This window comes from Antechinus flavipes, chromosome X (genome assembly GCF_016432865.1).
Source record: "Antechinus flavipes isolate AdamAnt ecotype Samford, QLD, Australia chromosome X, AdamAnt_v2, whole genome shotgun sequence".
Lineage (NCBI taxonomy): Eukaryota > Metazoa > Chordata > Mammalia > Dasyuromorphia > Dasyuridae > Antechinus > Antechinus flavipes.
This window is the reverse complement of record NC_067404.1, coordinates 23416659-23435624: the sequence shown is the minus strand read 5'-3', so window position 1 is coordinate 23435624 and position 18966 is coordinate 23416659. Positions and strand designations below refer to the sequence as shown.

The 18966-nt window shown below is 38.0% G+C and overlaps 1 protein-coding gene across 2 annotated transcripts in view; it reads left to right on the top strand.

Annotated features, from left to right (window-relative positions):
- The window catches only part of AFF2 (ALF transcription elongation factor 2), a 589532-nt gene that overhangs the window by 232257 nt on the left and 338309 nt on the right, over window positions 1-18966 (top strand). For both annotated transcript variants that reach the window (XM_051968827.1, XM_051968826.1), the window contains exon 2: window positions 15285-15405. In XM_051968827.1, coding sequence (XP_051824787.1) covers window positions 15285-15405 — 121 coding nt within the window. The remainder of the gene's footprint in view (window positions 1-15284; window positions 15406-18966) is intronic.

The window sequence follows — 18966 nt, the reverse complement described above, 5'->3', positions numbered from 1 at the left end:
GAGGATTGTGTTATTTCCAGGCATGTAGAACTACAGAGTAGCTTGTGCAAATATATGGAGGCAGAAGAGTACAGGATAAGTTTGAGGAATAAACTTCATTTTTCCTGAAACTAGAAATTGAGTGGAAGTGGAAGGGGGAACGGAACAAATGTATGGTGGGAAAAAGGCTGGAAAGGTAGATTATGGTCAGATTGTAGAGCCTTTAAATGCCGAACTGAGGAGTTTTGTCTTCTAAGAGGTGGTAGAAAAATTATCTGAAGGACTTTGAACAGGGGAACGAAATGGCCAAACTTGGAAAATAGGGAAAATATTTTTGCATCAGTGTGGACAATGTCTCAGAGAGGGAAGAGCCATACTAACTAGGAGGCTTTTTCAGTATAGACAAAAGGTGATAAGCCCGAATTAGGATGGCAGCCTTAGTTGTGGAAAGAAGGAAACAGATTCAAGATGATGCAGTGGTAGAATGCATAGCACTTAGCCATGCATGGCTCTTGGTGATGGAAATCGAGGAGCAGAGAACGATCTAAAAGATTGGCACAGATGGAAACAGCTCCTACAAATGCTGTGAAAACTGAGAATGTTGCTCTTGTAATTTTCCCATCTATTCTCTGGGACCAACCTTGGTCATTGCTATTATACAGCATTTAATTTCAATTTGAGTTGTTATGGTTGCATCACACATCACATCACATCACATCACATCACATCACTGTTGCTATAACAGTGGCAACAACCCATTGTTGCCATGGTCATTGTTTTACTGATTTTGCTTACTTGATTCTTCATTGGTTTGTACAAGTTTTCCAATGTGAATCATATTCACTCTTTCTTATAATCCAATGATATTCAGGTATCAATTTTTTTAGCCAGTCACCAATCTATACTAATATCCAATTTCATTTGGGACCTCTCTTTTGCTTCCTTCATGTTGATGCTTTGTCATGGGATCTCTAGGTCAAAAGGTATGGATGTTTTAGTCAGTATTTTAACATTATTCCAAATTTCTTTCTAGAAAGGTGAGAAAAATTGCATAATTTGTTCTTTCAGTGTGGTTCTTAAACAGTCATGATAGGTTCCTCAGTCATTTCATAAATGAATGATACCATTAGAATGTTCAGTTGCAGCCTATTCACAAGTCTTTTTGACAGTGGGACCTTCTCATGAGTGAATGGCCTGATAATGCTGGTTATTATAATGTTTAATTGTAATATTGATATTATATAATAAATTTAACTATAATAATTATTGTTTTATAGAATAAATTAATTATAATATTAACAATTCTATTATAGGATAAGTAGAATTATAATATTAGCAATTCTGTTATATAAGCAAGTTAATTATTAATAAATATTAATAATTATTAATAACAATATAATTAGTAATAAATATTTGATAAAATTAATAAATAATAAATACATATTAGTAAATAATTCTTAGCTTTCTTGATTTTTTAATAGCTTCTGTGTAGTTCACTAACCATCTTTTCAGTAAAACCATCTCTATTATTGAATGATTGAGCTCCGAGTATACCTGTTATTTACTGTGCAGAGTTCCTTATAAGCTGACATCACTGAAGCGGCACTGACTAAATTGTCTTATTTCAGAGCCAGTTTTGATCACTAAGCTCAATTAGCAGATTGAGAGAGACAGTGTTCAGTGATACAAAACACAGTAGAAGTTCATTTCTGAAGCATCGCCTCATCTGTATCTATCCCTAGAATTAGCCAGGCCATCCATCTTGAGTTGTGTAAGGGGCCTTGTCTTCCTCAAGTGATAATGTCTGGGTGATAGAAGTTCTTCTGTCACCTGCTGTTATTTACAGATCCCAAACTAAAAAATCTTTAAGCTCCTGGAAAGAGAGGGTGAGATCTAAGATATGACCCCCCATGTCCCTCCATCATCATGGCCTTAGATGAGGTTGTTCTTAAGTCCCAGAAGAAATTTGTAGGAATTCCCAGTGTTCTGACATTTCATCTTTTTATTTGATAGTAAACTTATTCCAGTTAATCCTATTTAGTAGCTGTTGCTCAGTGACCATCTTGAACTAGCTTAAGTGTTGAATATGTAATCTTTTCCAGATTGTCACTGAACTCAGGCTAAAGTGATGCTCTCAAACAAGGAATAAGAAGGCTGTAGACAGAGGAACACACAGCTAGTTGAATAATTCAGTAACTGCTTATGACTATCAGTGATGATGATAATTCAGACCATAATTCAGGGATGTCCCCTACAGCATGGTTCAAGTGAGTTGTCGGAATTTTAAAAGGTCTGTAGTTGTATGTTTGGTTTTTATAACTTAGTGTGCTATTGTGCATGTTAGAGGATAGCAACAGGATATGGTAGGACAAATCAAAGACCTGGGTTGGACTGGATCATCCTGATGGCCCTTCTGCTTGTATTTCATGCTCTATGGTACTGAATTTTGATTAGGAAAAAATATGAGAAAGTCCTATTCATCAGAAAAGGAACATGGATTAACATTAGTGTTTGTGGATTTGTAGACATTTAAAAATTTGTCTAAATCTATTAATTCAAACTATTTCCACCTTCCTAAAAAGTCAGAGTAGTAAGTATGTAGAGAGAACGGTATGGGGTAATGGAGAAAGGTTCTTCTTCCCAATCAGTAAATTTTAAATTCAAATCCTACTTCTGATACTAGCCATGATTATGGGCAAATCACTTAACCTTTCACTGTCCCCAGTCAGGTTTCTAAAACAAGAAATCGTAGTTGGGTTACTGATCTAAAGTAGGTGGAGGATTTTCCAGTGGAGACATTTTTTGTTCTGGTGAAATGCTAAGTCTAGGCCTACCTTCTCCCTCTCTGCCTCCCACCCCCCTATGGGTAATTAAATCGAGTTCATAGAGGTGGGGCATAGGGATTGTAAAACTGAGGGGGCTTTGAATAAAGATGTGGACACTAAAGCGATCTCTTTTTCTTGTTGAAAGAAAGATTTCAACAAGGTGGTTCATGATATAGAACATGTATTATATGAAGAAGATAGGATAAATGGGCTCACGTTTACATGAGACCATTTTCCAATTCTAAATGACTGTTTTGAACTAGTCATTAGTGTCTTTCCCCCATATGAGGATGTGTGATGACAAGTATACATTCTATTATGGCAACAGGTAACCGTTTGGTCCCTTCTGTGCCAAAGTTCTTTTACGTCATTCTGACATCATTTCGCATCAACCAATAGGGTTGCCCAAGTGGGGTCAGCAAGGCTTTTTCTTGGTATCATAATTCCGCTGAATGCTCACTTTGCTCTTCTCCTCCTGAGAGGAGCGGAGGCTGAAATGGATAAGAATAATGATAGGGAAGAAGAGAAACATAAAAACCTAAGTGTTAGTCAGGAAAAAAAGACAAAGACATGTAAAGCTAAAACGCTAGGCTACAAAATACAAGCATCCTGGAAAAGACAAGCAACTGGATCTGTATACTGGAGCAGATGGCTCAGGAAAGAGGAGACTTTTTCAACCATACAATCCGAGAAACAAGGACAAAGCCACATAGAAATGAAAAATGAAGTAGTCTGGAAGTCGTGGTAATTATATCATCTTCATGGGGTATGAGTGGCAAGAGTACTGGACTAACTGGGAGGAGACACAGATGGGAGGCCCCACTCAGACACAGGTTGGCAGCAGCTCAGAATCACAGAAAGCAGGAGCCTGTGGTCATGGGGCTGCTGGTGCTGGTGGTGACAATTTAGAGAACTGAGTGCCCTAGAAGCCAAACCAAGAAACCTAGTGGCTGTCAGTGATTCTGAGGCTTAGTTCAGCTGCCACTGGTACCTTCCTTGTTCCCCTCTTACCCATTTCCCAGCCCTACTCCCAAATTATTAGGACTTTATTCTTCCTTAAATTACTATGTATTTATTTCTCTGTGTATTCATTTTCTCTCTCTCCTAATAGAATGTATTTTTCTTGAAGGCAAGAGGCTTTCTTTTTGTTAATGTTATTGTTTCTCTAGCACTTGGCATAGCATGGCATCCAGCACATTTTCCCCTTCCTTTTTTTGGTAATGGATTTGGGCCTGTGATTTCACCTGTGTTGGGAGCTTCTGATGCCAAAGCTCTTGTTAACTGTGCTGATCTGCAACTTTTTGTTCTTTATAATTTTAGCCAATAGCTGGGTATATTGAGGGGTAAAGTGATTAGCTCACACTCAAACAGCTTGTGTGGATGAAGAGGCAAGACTCCAAGCCAGCTCTTAATTCTGAGGTTTACTTTCCACTCTGCCTCAGAATTGAATGGCTCTTTGGAAGTCTGTCAGGGCCAAGAAGGAACCACAGAAGTACCAAGCAATGTGGAACTGAGGAGTTAAAAATCTGGGTCATCAGTGAAGTGGAAAAACCGTATCACTGAGAGTGGGGCTAAAAACAAGGTTGTGATCTTTGATTCTGGAGAGAGAATCTCTCTATTCTCTGAATATTGAGGAAATTCCACAGAATTAGCCTGTAAGGTTGTATTTATCTGCTCTATAGAGGACACTAAGTAAGGTCCTAGGAATACAAAGATTAAAAAAAAAAAAACAATTACATTCTACTAGCCAGGACTGTGTTTGGTTGGAAGAAAAGGAGAGATTCAGGCTCTAGGCTGTAAACATTTGCCTGCCTGGAAAAAATTGTTGACTACAAAGCTTTCTGTGAGGCAGAAAAGTAGAGGTTGGCTCTTTACCTCTTTGCCCTTAGCTTTATTTATTTTTTTCTGCTTTCTCTTTCTCTCTGAGCTTCTGGGAAGTGTAAGTTTTATTCTAGGAAGTGGTTGAAATGTAATGCTTGTTTCTAATTGCATTGCTTTCAATTAAGTGTAATGCAAAATATATTCCTCAAAATACTATTTCTGTGAAGGGATGCAGGACAAGCAGCATGGAAGAAAATGCTTCCTCACAATTCCTAACAAAGTTACTTTTGATTCATCCAGCCTAGCATTTCTCATGATGTACCTGCCTATAAGTTAACCGGATAAGGGGGTAACATGTAGTCTTATAGTATTCCTTTTCCAGTCTTAAGTCAATCAGTTGTTCCATGTTTAGTTCTAAGTGTTGCTTCTTGACCCTCATACAGTTTCCCTAGGAAGAAAGTACAATGATCTAGTAGTTCTGTCTCTTCAAGGACTTGTCACATTTTGTTGTGATCCACACAGTCAAAAGCTTTAGTATTGTCAATGAAGCAGAAATAGATTTTTTTCTCTAACTTTGTTGCTTTCTCTATAATCCAATGAATGTTGGCAATCTGGTCTCTAGTTCCTCCGCCTCTTTGAAAACCAGCCTTCTCTTCTGGTAACTCTTATGGTTATGCTTAAGATTCTACAAGCTAGATTTCTGCAATATGTGAACTGAAACCTAGCTTGCAGAATCTTAAGCATAACCTTGCTGTTATGTAAAATGAGTATAATGGTTCAACAATTTTAACAATCCTTGTCAATACCTTTCTTTAGGATTAGGATGCAAACTGATCTTTGCCACTTTTGGCCACTCTTGAGTTGATAAATGTAGAATCTACTTACCTTAGTTGGGGGAACTCTTCCTTTCATTTCTTTTTTCTTTTCTTATTACTAGAGCTAACATTTCTAATTCCATATTCTAGAACAGCCCTTTCACCCCAGCGAGACGGACTTTCTTGTAATCCATGACCAGTCTACCATGAGCTGGAGATGGTTTCATTCCATCTGATTGTTCAGAGACTTGGTTTCATGTAGTTTTCCAGGGAAACTGGGAGAGCTCGAGCAGCTTCCTGACTTCACTCTGCTGTTGTGGCTCTCCTCTGTCTTAAAAGTTTTTATATTTCTATAATCTAATGTGATATTCACATAAAATTTCTCATTTATCTAACTCTTGAAGGTCTTCAATATATTATACATGTGTAATATTTTGAATGAAATCATTTGAACCATATAGTAACCCCAGGAGGTTGCCTATACTTATCATTATCTTCATTTTACAGATGGGAAAAGAGCTTGCCCATGCTAACATAACTATGTGGCAAAAGTGGTATTAGGACACAGGTCCAAGTCTAGACTATACGTGCAGAGAATTCCTCTCACTAATGGCTTTCAAGCAAAGGCTAGTTTTATATAGGGAATGTGCCAGAGAGGATTGTTTTGCAGGCGAGAGACTATGGAATCATATATCAAGAATTGGAAGAGACCTTAGGCAGTGGTTCTCAAAGTATGGTCTAGAGAATCCTGGGAGTCTCTGAAACCCTTTTAGAGGGTCTACAAATTCAAAAATAGTTTTTATTTCCAATATGGAAAATATCTATAAATATAATCCAGATAAACAAAAACACTTTGGAAAGATCCTCAATAATTTTTAATAGGATAAAGATACTGAAAACAAAAGTTTGAGAACCACTGCAGAGGCTGTCTGTTCCAGCCCTCTCATTGACTACCCTGAGAAGGAGATGCTAATATTATCCTCATTTTATAGGTGAGAAAACTGTAGATTTGACAGAGATTAAGTGGCTTGTCTAAGATTACCCAGCTAATAAATATCTGAAGCTGGATTTGAACTTGGGTGGTCCTCATTCCAGGTCCATTGCTCTGAGTGTCTTAGCCTTATTCATAATTTTCTCTCTCAGATGCCAATAATGACAAAATATTGGCATGTTGTGCTGTGTAAAGGTCCAAAATTGTTGAAAGCGTATACTTGTCATTGATTGATATGTGGAGGTCGGTTTAGGAGAATAATTAGAGTTTTGTATTGGAACGAATCCTGAATTGAGTAAGAATGCCAAGTGTCAGATTTTCCCCTCAGTCGCTCTGTGACTCATGTATGGTTGTTGCCCTCAGTTTCTTCACCTATAAAATGAGCCTGATCGTAACAATTGGGCCTCTTCATCGAATTGTAGTGGGAATCAAATAAGGCAGATTTTTGAAAGCCCTTCTTTCCAAATGTAATAATGATGAGAGCTGATAAGGAGTCTGGGGAGGTTTACAAAGTGCTTTCCAGTCATTAACTCCTTGGCATCTTCCAACCTTGTAAAATAGGTGACGTTATCTTTTAACCATTTTTTTATTTCAGGAAATGGGTTCATAGCGGGTAGATTACTCAAGTTAGCATCTAAGGAGGGGCCAGAGTACAGTCCTTCCTAACCTTATCACTGCTCATCCTTCAGGATCCCTCACTATAAAGGAGGATTATAATCCATTTTATCCTGAGCTGATCTTCACTACATTGTCATGTTTTTAGGCCATTCTTGCTTGAAGTGTGATTTTTGGCTGTGTGTAATTACCTGTGTTGATGACATAATATTAAATTCTAAATTTTCATATTGGGGTAATGATATTTCTGTCCTCTGCCCTGGTAGGCCACATCTGGAGCATTGTGTTCAGTGAGGGGAGACAGATATTTGGGAAGGATGTTGATAAATAAGTATGTATTCACTGATAGATGAGCCAGTAGGATGATGAGAGGATCAGAGGTCATGCCATATGAAGTTAAACAGAAAAGCCAATTACTTTAAGCTGGAGAACAAATTTTTTCTATAATCATGTATATGAAGGGCTATCCTGTAGAGATGCAGGAAAAATCTCCACATCCTAGATTTAGGTTTGATGTCATCTGTTGGAGTTTTTAAGAGAGGAGTGGGCTGCTTCTGGAGGTCTGGGCTCCTCTTGGTGAAGGCGAGCTTGAGAGGACCTTGTCATTCAGGCATAGGGTAGGCAATGCAGTCCCTGAGAAGGGAATTTCCAGGTCAGAGATTCTGTTTCTCTGTGCTCTAGTAATTAACTAAAGGCCTTATTTTTGTTCTTGGGTGAATCCCTTGCTGTAGCTTAGTTCTCTTTGATTTGTAGATTATATTTTATCATTTTGAAATCTTATTTCATCTTCTCATTTAAATATGAGAAGAGGATCACTTCTGAAGAAATTGTGGCATCTTTGTCAGACTGAGGATTGTTTTGCCCTAAGCCCATGTTGCCAAACAATGACAAATACCAAGTGTTCTCTGATTATTTTCTGAGGGTCTTAAAATTGTTGTCATTTCTGTTACATTTCTCAGTCACATGTATTGACTGTCCCATATGCAGAATTATCAAAAGCAAGCATAAGATGTGGTCCCTGCCCCCAAGGCCTAGGAATAGAGTTTAATAGGAGAAACAGGTAAATCAAACTGTTTCATAATAAGCATTCATGGCAGAAAGCAGTGAATGTGCAGATGAACCAAGGTGCAAGACCAGTGAGAACTGATTTCATATACTACTTTGTCTACCATTTCATAGAATATGGTACAGCAAGGTATCATGGGTTGCCATAGCCTCAGAGGCTTGACTGCCTGAGTTCAAGTACTGCCTCTAATACACTTTACATGCTTCTGGGCAAAGTTAGTGCCTGGTACAACTTGAATACATGTGTAATAGCTTGCAGATCTGCGTGAGAGAAGAGAGGTTTCTTGCTGCCTATATCCAAGGAATCTCTTATCTGTATCCAAAGAAGGTGTCTGTGGGTGTGGGTGGGTGTGTCTGTATGTTTATAGTCAATATGACTAAAAACAATGAAATGAAGCCATGATTTTTTTTTAAATCTTTAATAAAAAAAAGTTTGCCTTTTGTTTTTTCATTTATGGATGTTCCTGGAATATGCAATATATTTATGGATATCACTTTGATTTTTTGAAAAAGATGAATGAGGTGGATCATAGGTCTTAGAGAGCAGGTACCTCTCAGGTGGAGAAAGTAAGGTCCAGAAAAATTAGTAAGTAAGCAGGCCAGTAAATAGCAGGCCTGCGATTTTCAAATATATTGTTCTCTGACTCCAAATGCAGAGGTAGGGCACCACTCTGCCAATTAGGGCCTAATGCCCTCTGTCTCTTGCCTGAAAATTCACACTCTTCCCATTTTGGCCATATGTTCACACTACCTCTGGAGTTGTTTTGGCTTGCTTGCTAGCCAAGCTTCTTAAAGTGTGGTTCGCGACCTTATGTGGGATTTCGTAACTGAATGTGGGGGTTGTAAATGTTTGATTTGTACATCTACTTAATGTACCTATACACCTGGGTCATGTAAAAATTTCTCAGGTGAAAAGGAGTCACGAGTAGAAGAATTTTAAGGAGTATTTATATTCAAGAATTAGATGATTCTTTTCTAACCCAGAGGTCAGTTAGAAGCTAGAACTAGAGGGAAATTCAAATGATGATTTTAAAATGGAAAAAAAAAATATGACTTAGAGCTCTAGAACATGTAGTAAAGATAAATATTTGCCACATTTATAGAAAACATCAAATCATTCACAGCCTTTGCAGAATCATAAACTCTACCAATGTAGATTGAGTAGTTTGTAAACTTCAACTGAACCATGCATGTGACTGTTTTTTCTTTGTCTCCCGGGAGAATTAAATATATATTTTTATGTTATCATAGAGATACTAGCTACAATAGAGGTGTTTAGTGCCACTGGCATTGAATTATTTACCTTGTTACATATTGTTAATATGATAATTGCTTTATTAGTTAAAAGGCAAGAGTGCCATTTTAAATTACCAGTGTTTTTTAATGTTTCCATAAGTAGCTTTGTAACATAACCAGCATTAAGTGGAGTAAAAAAAAATGGTCATTAAAATTCACAAAGTATGCAATGTAGACATCCCCCCTGCCCCGATAAAATATGCTATAACAGTCCCTTGAGGTTCTGATCATCTTGCGTAAGGAAAGTAATAGTCTTTGCATTCAAATATAGATTAGGTTCCCAATGCTTTTCCCTATTGGCATTTTTCTAATAAAATATAATCCTTTGTCTAGTTGACCCCTAAAATGCATTCGGAAGACACATTTTCACTTGAGCAAGATGGATTCATAAAGAGCAGAATACTGTAGCACTGCACTCCTCGAGATGGCAGGGTAAACCTTAGACATCATTTTGTTGCACCCTGCAAATCTTACAGGGCAGGAAATCAAGACTGGAGAGAAACAGCCTGATGTTAAATGGAAATCAAGCAAGCAATCAACAAGCATTTCTATGTACCCGTTGTGTATAGAAAATGCAAAGACAAAAATGAAGCAGTAGAGAAGCTTAAATTCTACTGGAGAGATATATACATATATAAGTATAGGTCAGGGTAAATAGAAGGTAGTTTTCAGGAGAGGGTGTTCTCACATGGGTAGGATTGGGATAGAATTTCTCCAGAAAGTGAATGCTAAGGTTGAATTTGGAAGGAAACCAAGGATTCCAGAAGATTCCAGTGAGAAGGAAAGAGACAGAGAGTCAGACAGGAGACTTGAGTTCTTGTACTGACTTTATCGTTACCTTCTTTGAATTTGCTTTCATCATATGAAGATATGGACTCCTTTAAAGGAATTGGACTTGATCCCAAATATTTCTTCAGACTCTGACAATCACTCTTTTGAATATCCAATTTACTGATCAATCAGCAATTTTAGGTGACCTATCATTAGTAAAATAATAAAGGGAAAATAACTTAATTATTAAATGGCCACTTAGATTCACTGTAGTACTGATATTCGTGTGACTTCTGATAATGAAAATGAAGGCCATCTATCTATAAGATAAGGTACAAGATCATAATAAGGAGTTAGGATCACTGAGATCTGGATAAAGTGTGAAAGAGAGATCACCAGAGATGGACAACATCATTGATAAGAAGTCATCTTAGCTCTAGACTCATGTTCAGTATTGGGTTCTACTTCTGGTTCTACTGGGCTACCTTTACAGCAAATCTGATGCCTTCCTTTCCCCATTTTTATAGTGAGAGGACTTGACTAGTTTATGACCAATATCCCTTCCTGCTCTCTCAGGTGATGGAAATTTATTATTATTATTATTGTCACCCTTATATTATAGTATAAATTTATTATATAATGAAAGCTTTTTTTCAAAATAACAAATTGGTGAAAATAAATGCTTCGGAGGTCTATGTATTCCTGCTGCCTTTCTCTCCCATGTGGTACGATGTGTTCCACAAAAAGCAACACCTCTAAAAAAAGACGACCAGGAGGGAGGAACCGAGGACCTCTAGTGAAGTGGAAGTTGGCTTGGCTTTCCTAATTTTGGTCTGTAATTACCACGAAAGATCACAGTATATCCAATCCAAAAGAAAAGTTAGTGTATCCCAAGATTATTCAAGGAATTGTTGAATCCTTTTCTCCAGCCAGGAAAACCCCAATAAGCTTGTTTGCTCAACCTCTCAAGTTTTTCATACTGTTCATTCCCAGACCCTATTCTTGTCAGCCTGATAGTCTGATTATTAACTCTCATTTCTGATCTGAACATTTCTTTGTGGTTCTAAGGCCTTTCTTTTTCCTTTTGAAACCAAGCATGCGGTGTCAGATCATCACGGGACATACACATGCTTTCCTGTGGTTTCAGCAGCGCATACAGGTTCAAACCCAGCCTGCTGCTGGATTGTAGGAACTTTAATTGAGTAGATAAAGAGGTCCTCCTAATTATAAACTGCAGTAGGTATAACAAGAGGCTAAATACATAGCTGTGGTTTTAATTAGCTGGTGCTTCAAATTCGGAATTGTGGCTTCAGTCAGAAATCAGTGACTTTCTCCCCTGGAAAAGCCTCATCACTGTGCAGTTCAGGCCTCATTATAGCTCACCATGTGAAGCTTTCATTACAGCCTCATGCTGGGTAAAAAAAGGGAAAAAAAGTTGTAGATGTTTGGTTATCTTCCAAGAGCAGCAGAACTCTATGGAGATTCAATTCATTCTCACCAGAGATATGAGAATTAACTGTTCTTTGTTATATGGAGAAGGAGAAAAATGTCGCAGTCAATTTTGCTTGCACCAGATAACATCGGTATGCATGGGTTTCTCTGATTGTCATCTGGAATTTGGTAGTTAATTAACAGATGCAAAATGGGGCCCAATCAAATGTGGGCCAACAGCACCTCCGTAGTCCTCCTTGCTTCCCTCGTCAAGGGTCGTCCATGCTAGACCAGGTACCAAGTCTTCTTTTGCTCTTTCTTTTTTTTCCTTCGAGGGTTTAATTATCTCTCTTCTCTCTGAGGAAAAGGAACGTGGTTATACACCGAAAGACCAAAGTGCTTCACTCTTTTTCATGAGAGAATTAAATGTGATCTATCAGCATGTCACCAGCGCCTGTCAGGTACACAAAATGAACAGACAGCTTAGAAAGTGACATCTTGTGCTCATTACTCAGGAGCAATGTGACTTTTTGTTGTTGTTGCTGGAGAGCTGAATTTTCTGTCCCTATAGTATTCTAATGTAGAGGTTCTGAGCCTCTGCAATGGCTCTTCCTCTGAAGGATGGAATTGTGAATAGGATGCTGGGTTTAAAATAAGGAAACATATTGGTTCATTCTTCCCTTCACATTTATTAGTCATGTAATCTTGACCACTCAGTTTCCTCCTCTGGAAAATGAGAGGTGACTTTCTAAGCTCCCTTCAAGTACTCTACATATATGATCCCATAAATCCTGTTACCTTGGATCCACTTCTCAGCCTCAATTTCTTTGTCTGTAGTCGGGTAGTTCTCAAACCTCCAGGTACTCAATAAATATTAGTTATTTGTGTGTTTGGGGATTGCTTTTTCTCCTGTTCTCCTCTAACCCCCAAGTCTCTGGCTATGAATAACATTGAATAATATTGTTGAGGGCTATTCATGAATATTACACACTTGCACAGATTGTTGATGTGACTCTACCTTAGTGGTTTCCCACCTGCCTCTTCCATGGATGGGAGTGTATGGCAAAATGCCCAGAAATTGGGCCACTGGTACTTTGTTTCTTTTCAGAGGTTTCAAAACTGTACCTGATGGAATTGCTTCTAAGAAGGTCAGCAAGATCCAGTATCTAGACTTGAGATGAACTCTGATTGATAGTCTTACTTAGGGCTCCCTTCTACCTGGAGGCATGGATTCAAAGAGGGCTTGGCTTGGCTAGGATGGAAGGCCTTTGGAACACTACCTTTTGGAGCATAGCTATAATGAGCTCTACCTGTCTCTGATGTCTCTTTCAAACCATGAAATCTTCCTGTGGATGCAGAAAGTTTTGCTATTTTCCCCCCAACGACAAAATAAAAGAATATTTCATTCCTTTTTGAATCATTTTATATAACCATATAAAAGGAAAATATAGACATAAAATACAGGGAAATGGATAAGGAAAGACAATGGGAGCCTCACAGGGTTAGGGAGTAACTGATAATTATCTTATTAATGACAACAATAATACTTTACAAAAAGTCCTTTATGTATTTTTATCCATTTCTATCCTTCCAATCCGCCTTGTGGGATAGATGCTTATACTATTTTCCCATTTTGCAAATGAGGAAATGGCGGTAAAGAGATAAATTGATTTGACAAGGGTTACAGAGTTAGTAAGCATCATTATGTAGACTCAATCTAAGAATATGTACAACTATGTATGGAACCAGAGACTCATCAAAAGATCTGATACTGGGAAATTCTTTTGATTAATTTGACAAAATAAGAATACAGAAACCCAGATGTTCCAATATCATTATTACAGGATAGCATTGAGATGAAAAGATCTCCAGCAAAAATAGTTCCTCAGGGCCATCCCCAGCTCATTGAACATTTCCTAGAACAAAACCTTCACAAAAGTAGCCAAACAACCTGCCATGGGAACAGCTTCTTATAGAATATGATATATCCACATCAATTCATTTCCCTTAAATTCACTAGGGATTTCTTACATGCACACCAGGTGCCAGACACTGGACCAGGAGCTGGGGAGATGTCCAATAACAATGCTGTTCTTCCCTCCAGGGAAAAAAAGCCCAACATATACATAGAAATGGAAAAACAGAATAAATAGGAAATAGTTTCAGGATGAACAGCAAGGCCCTGGGTTAGTTAGTCCCCCTTACCTGAGTTAGTTAGTCCTCCTTACCTAGGAGGCTCCTTGATTTCTCTCTCCCTCTCCCTCTCCCTCCCCCTCCCCCTCCCCTTCTCCCTCCCCCTCCTTCTCTCCCTCTTCCTCTCTCTCTCTCTCTCTAAATAAGGAAGGTATGTTTATTAATCTGTTCTCAATGACTATTGTTCTCATTATTTTGGTTTTTATAGTTTGTTGTTTGTGCTAAGGTTAAAGCTCATAGCCACCCCCCCCCAACCTTAAAAACTCCCTTGATAACTAGCTTAAGGATTTCAGATATTATGAGCTGCTTGAAATGGACTTTCTCATTGAAAGAAAAATAATAATAAAAATAGTAGTTATATTTTTTAACCAGTAACACTTTCCCTTTATGTATATCCTGAACATTTAACTCTATCTTCAAAGGCTTTTAGCTTTTTTGTTCTTCTTTCAGTATGAAATCCCTAAATTCAAGGAGGGTCCAAGAAACATTTAGGCTTTAGAAAGCTCTTGTCCCTTAAAAGCATTTGACAGTTTTAAATATAGAAATATTCACTTGCCTGTTACTAGTTGTTACTTCTAAGCCAAACTTGTGGCTTTATTCAGAATTTCCCCAAAAGACTTTTAGGTTGGTCTGAAGAAAAGACTGGGAAGAGCAAAAATGTAGGTGCTGATATTAAAGCTGTTTCTGTGTAATCCTCCCCTATCTCAACTCCCCCTTCCCCAAAAATGCTTCACTTGTTCTACAGTTTGAACCTGTAAGAAAGAGGAGAATAAGGGTGTGATGGAGCAGAAATTCAGCCAGCATCTCCCTTTTCTGGAGGAATCCCAGTATCATGCTGCCAGGCAAAAGAGAGACCGTATCCATATTGAAATAGGCTAATTTCTTTTTTTTTTTAATTTCATAGCTTTTTATTTACAAGTTATATGTATGGGTAATTTTATAACATTGACAATTGCCAAACCTTTTGTTCCAATTTTTCCTCCTCCTTCCCCCCACCCTCTCCCCTAGATGGCAGAATGACCAGTAGATGTTAAATATATTAAAGTATAAATTAGATACACAATAAATATACATGACCAAACTGTTATTTTGCTGTACAAAAGGAATCGGACTCTGAAATAGTGTACAATTAGCCTGTGAAGGAAATCCAAAATGCAGGCAGGCAAAAATATAGGGATTGGGAATTCAATGTAATGGTTCTTAGTCATCTCCCAGAGTTCTTTCACTGGGTATAGTTGGTTCAGTTCATTATTGCTCCAGGGCTAATTTCTTGTATGCAAAATTATGTTTTTTTTTTAAATTCTGAGGAGTGTCTAGGACCCTAAAACTAGTGGGAAAAAAGAAACGGATTATGTTCTTTTTGTGCAGTATCATTTGTGGGAACCCGGCTGCACTTTTTTTTTTGGTGCTCATTAATAACTAGAGAAACTTAAATGACTCCCTTTGTCATGAGTCTTTTTTGTCATTTTCTTTTTCTTGCAGCCACTATGAACAGGATCGGAATGCACTTAAAAGAAAAGAATGGGAACGGAGAACTCAAGAAGTCCAGCAAGATGAAGATCTCTTTGCATCAGGTTTCAGTCTTTTTGGGGAACCCTACAAGGTAGCTAAATATGCATGCAATTGACATTTTTATACATATGAAATTGCTTGTGATATGTTTTTATGGCTAATCAATGTTTAATCTATTTTAAAGCAACCAAATCATTGCCAGGAGAAATCTATTTCATAAATGAAATAAATATGGTAACTATTTTGAGCATGTGAGTTTCTGAAGTCTTCAGGACAAATTTTCTTATTCTTTGAGGAGAATATTAAAATTTTGAAAGCAATTTGTGAGACTTATTGTCTCAGAGGTACCATTTGCTGTCTGAGCTCTCCATTACCAAGGGATTGTCCCTCCTTCACAATTTCTCTTGCTTTGATTTTTAGGGAGGCAGCCTGTGAAGACTTTATAAAAATGTAAATGGCTAGGTCTGTTTCTCCTCCCAGTCATTGAAGTCCATGGAGAGACAACCCTTTTCACTTTCCAGCTCGTGTTATTAGCAGCTGTTGGGAACTTTGAAACTCCCTGGTCAAGGGGAGAGGCCCAATCAATTCTTGTGCTGGTTAATAGTTATTTTGGATAGGAGATGGCCTTAAGCAGATGGACTGCTGTAGACAGGTGGATTTCATGGTTGGTTTTATTCTGGTAAATAGGTATTTCTAATAATTGTTCCATTGATATTATTACAGCTAATGGAATTGACTTTGGCTGCTTATCCTGACCTACTTTAGATGTTTCCAACTTGTTTTTGGAGGGAGTGGGAGATGTGTATGTGGGTATATGTTAGGAGTCTTTGTCTAAATGGTATTTTTCTGAAATGAAAAAAGAAAATATGCTCATAGAAAATTGTTCAGTGTTTTGATGCAAAAGAATTTTGCTATCTTGGGAAAGTGAAAAGAGTTATTGGATTTGGATAGTCAAATGTCCCTTTTAGGCTTCTGTGTGATTAGCAAGTCCCTTCCCTCCTCTGGGCTTCAGTGTTTTTCTTTGAAAAATAAAGGGCTTGGACTAGATGGTATGTATGGTTCCCGACTTCCTGGGTTCTTCCCTCTGATCTCCTCAACCCGTGGGATTAGGAGAATGGTGATTTGGGGGCAAAAAGAAGTTTGTCATGAAGGCAAAGGTTCAGACCCTATTCTTGGGTCAGATATCAAGCTGTTTATTTGATGGATATTTGTCAAATTTACTGACTCTGTTGAAAGTTGTAAGCAGTTCTTGATTTGGACTTAAGGTTCATTCTGGAAAAATGAATGAAGAAGGTACTCAGATTCAACTAATTTAGCTGATTTTAATATGTTTATGGTGAAATCCTTTCACAATTTTTCCCCTCCTCTACTTGCAGGGGATATATGTGTACTCTTGTGCATATTTGTGTATGTATATATGTGTGTGTGTATAGATGTATCACAGCATCTATTTGGAGAAAACACAACAGGTATGTCCATAGAGCAATTGGTTGTCATGTGCCGTCTTCAAATGAGATTGATGAAATGATGAACAACAATACGATGTGATAAAAAAGAAATGCTGTCAAAATTAAATCTTGTTTACCAGAATTTGGAAACAGGTGTGGGAGTGAGGGAAGAAGTCTTTGGATCTTGGAAATTCCTAAGAAAATATTAGTTCATAGAAAATGTATGGATATGTGCCTTTGAGTTCAATGTCTCTTATCAATATCATCAATGTTTTGGAAAGCCTTGATGGTGAAATGATGAACCAGGCAGGCATACCATCAGAAACATATATAAGGCGACAGGATATAGCTCTGAAAATACTTGGCTTGGAGGCATAGCCAAGGCACGGCCATTCTGAGCCTGTTGTCCTTGAATGTCAAATGATTGAGCTGGATGAGGTCATCTCATCTCTAAGGTCCTCTACTCAAGCTCTAAGTCTATGATGCTGCGATTTCTAAAATGTGGACAGCTTTGTAGTGGTGGTGGTGACATAATCCCAAGTAGGAAATGATCCTTGCTAGGATTTGGAAGGAAAGATGATGTCTGAAATTATGCCTTTCTCAAATGAATGATGGTCCCTTTCAGAAGCAGGTGACAAGTGGTTGCAGTATGTGTGGGGGAAGATCAGTACCATAATATTGCAGTCCTAGAATTGTGTTTTTCACAGAAAGCCTGGGTGGTCTGAGTATTCGATCAGTAGTACTCAGTTCATAAACTTACCCTTTTAGTGGTAAGCCCACGACCACAAAATTATGTTCATTTAGCACTCTTGTCTTCTTAGAATATTTTATTTGTGATCATTGTCAATACTGGCTGGCTTTCCCTGAAGAGAAATTCTACTCTTCTCCTCTATAACCAAGCAGGAGATGGAGGAACTCTTCCCAGGGTTGTTTTATAGGGACTGTGTGTGTGTATATGCACATGTGTTTATCTTCCATTTTTATTTGAAAGCTCAGAACCACAGCCACAGAATCTCAGGAATTAGAAGGAACAGCCATTTATAATCAGACCTGTGACAGCAAACCCAGCAAATGGGCACCTTAATATCTTTCTTGAATATCTCCATTGAGATGTCAGGAAGAGTCTATCACCTGTTCAAAAGTCTCCACTTCACTTTGGATAACCCTAATCGTTAGTATGTTTTTCACTGCATAAAGCCTAAACTTACCTCCTTGGAACTTTCAACTGATTATGCCTTCTAGGACCAGACTAAGTCTTTTCCCTCTTATACATGGCAATATTTCCTATACTAGTCTTTCCTAAGTCATCTCTTTTCCAGACTAAACACGCTCCCTACCTTCTTCAAGCAGTGCTCACATGGCCTGACCTTGATACCCTTCCCCATCATGGTTGTTATAGTCTTGATAGTCAGGAATATTATGATGCTGCTGATAGCTGAATAGTAGAAAGTTCATAGTAGAAGTGGGGAAGTGAAAAGGAAGGGAAGGAGGAAGAATATTTGCAGACTAGAGTGTATGAGACATAGGACTTTTAGCAAGTTAGGAAGCACCATTTTTCCTTTTTATTTCTCCTTGCTTACTAGAGGTTTGAGGAATTCAGACTCATAGGTTGGTAAGTAGAGGTTTCTACATATCTAATTCTCTAAATTACTGCCTAAGTCCCTCCTTTTAATGAAGAAATGTGATCTTACGAGCCCATCTATGGGGTATTTATAGTACTGTTAGTTGAAAGACATTGGGGCATTAGGGCAAAGGGAATAAGCATTTCCATAGCACCAGCTTTGTGTTAGGCACTGTGCCAAGCACTCTTTCCTACAAGCATGATTTTATTTGATAATGGATCAAGAGTCAGTCTCAGAACCAGAAAGCCCTGGATCCCAGTTCCTGCCTCTGACCCATACAGGGAAGGTATTGAACTTTTCAGTGCTCTAGACATATCTCTGACACTATTGCACAGGATGTGTAAGCCTGCACTGGTTGAGAGAATTTCTTCATCAGAGAGTTCCCTTTATCAGTGAAATCATAGATTTAGTTCCTCTCTCTATTGTACTATAATGAAGTGAAGGATACTTTATTTTTATTTTCTTTATGACCTACTTTCCAGAACAAATGCTCATCCTTTACAAACCCATATTTTCTCCTCCATGCACTCCATACTTCCTATGAATTTTCTTTAAAAAAAAAACTGACCAGAAGATAATATA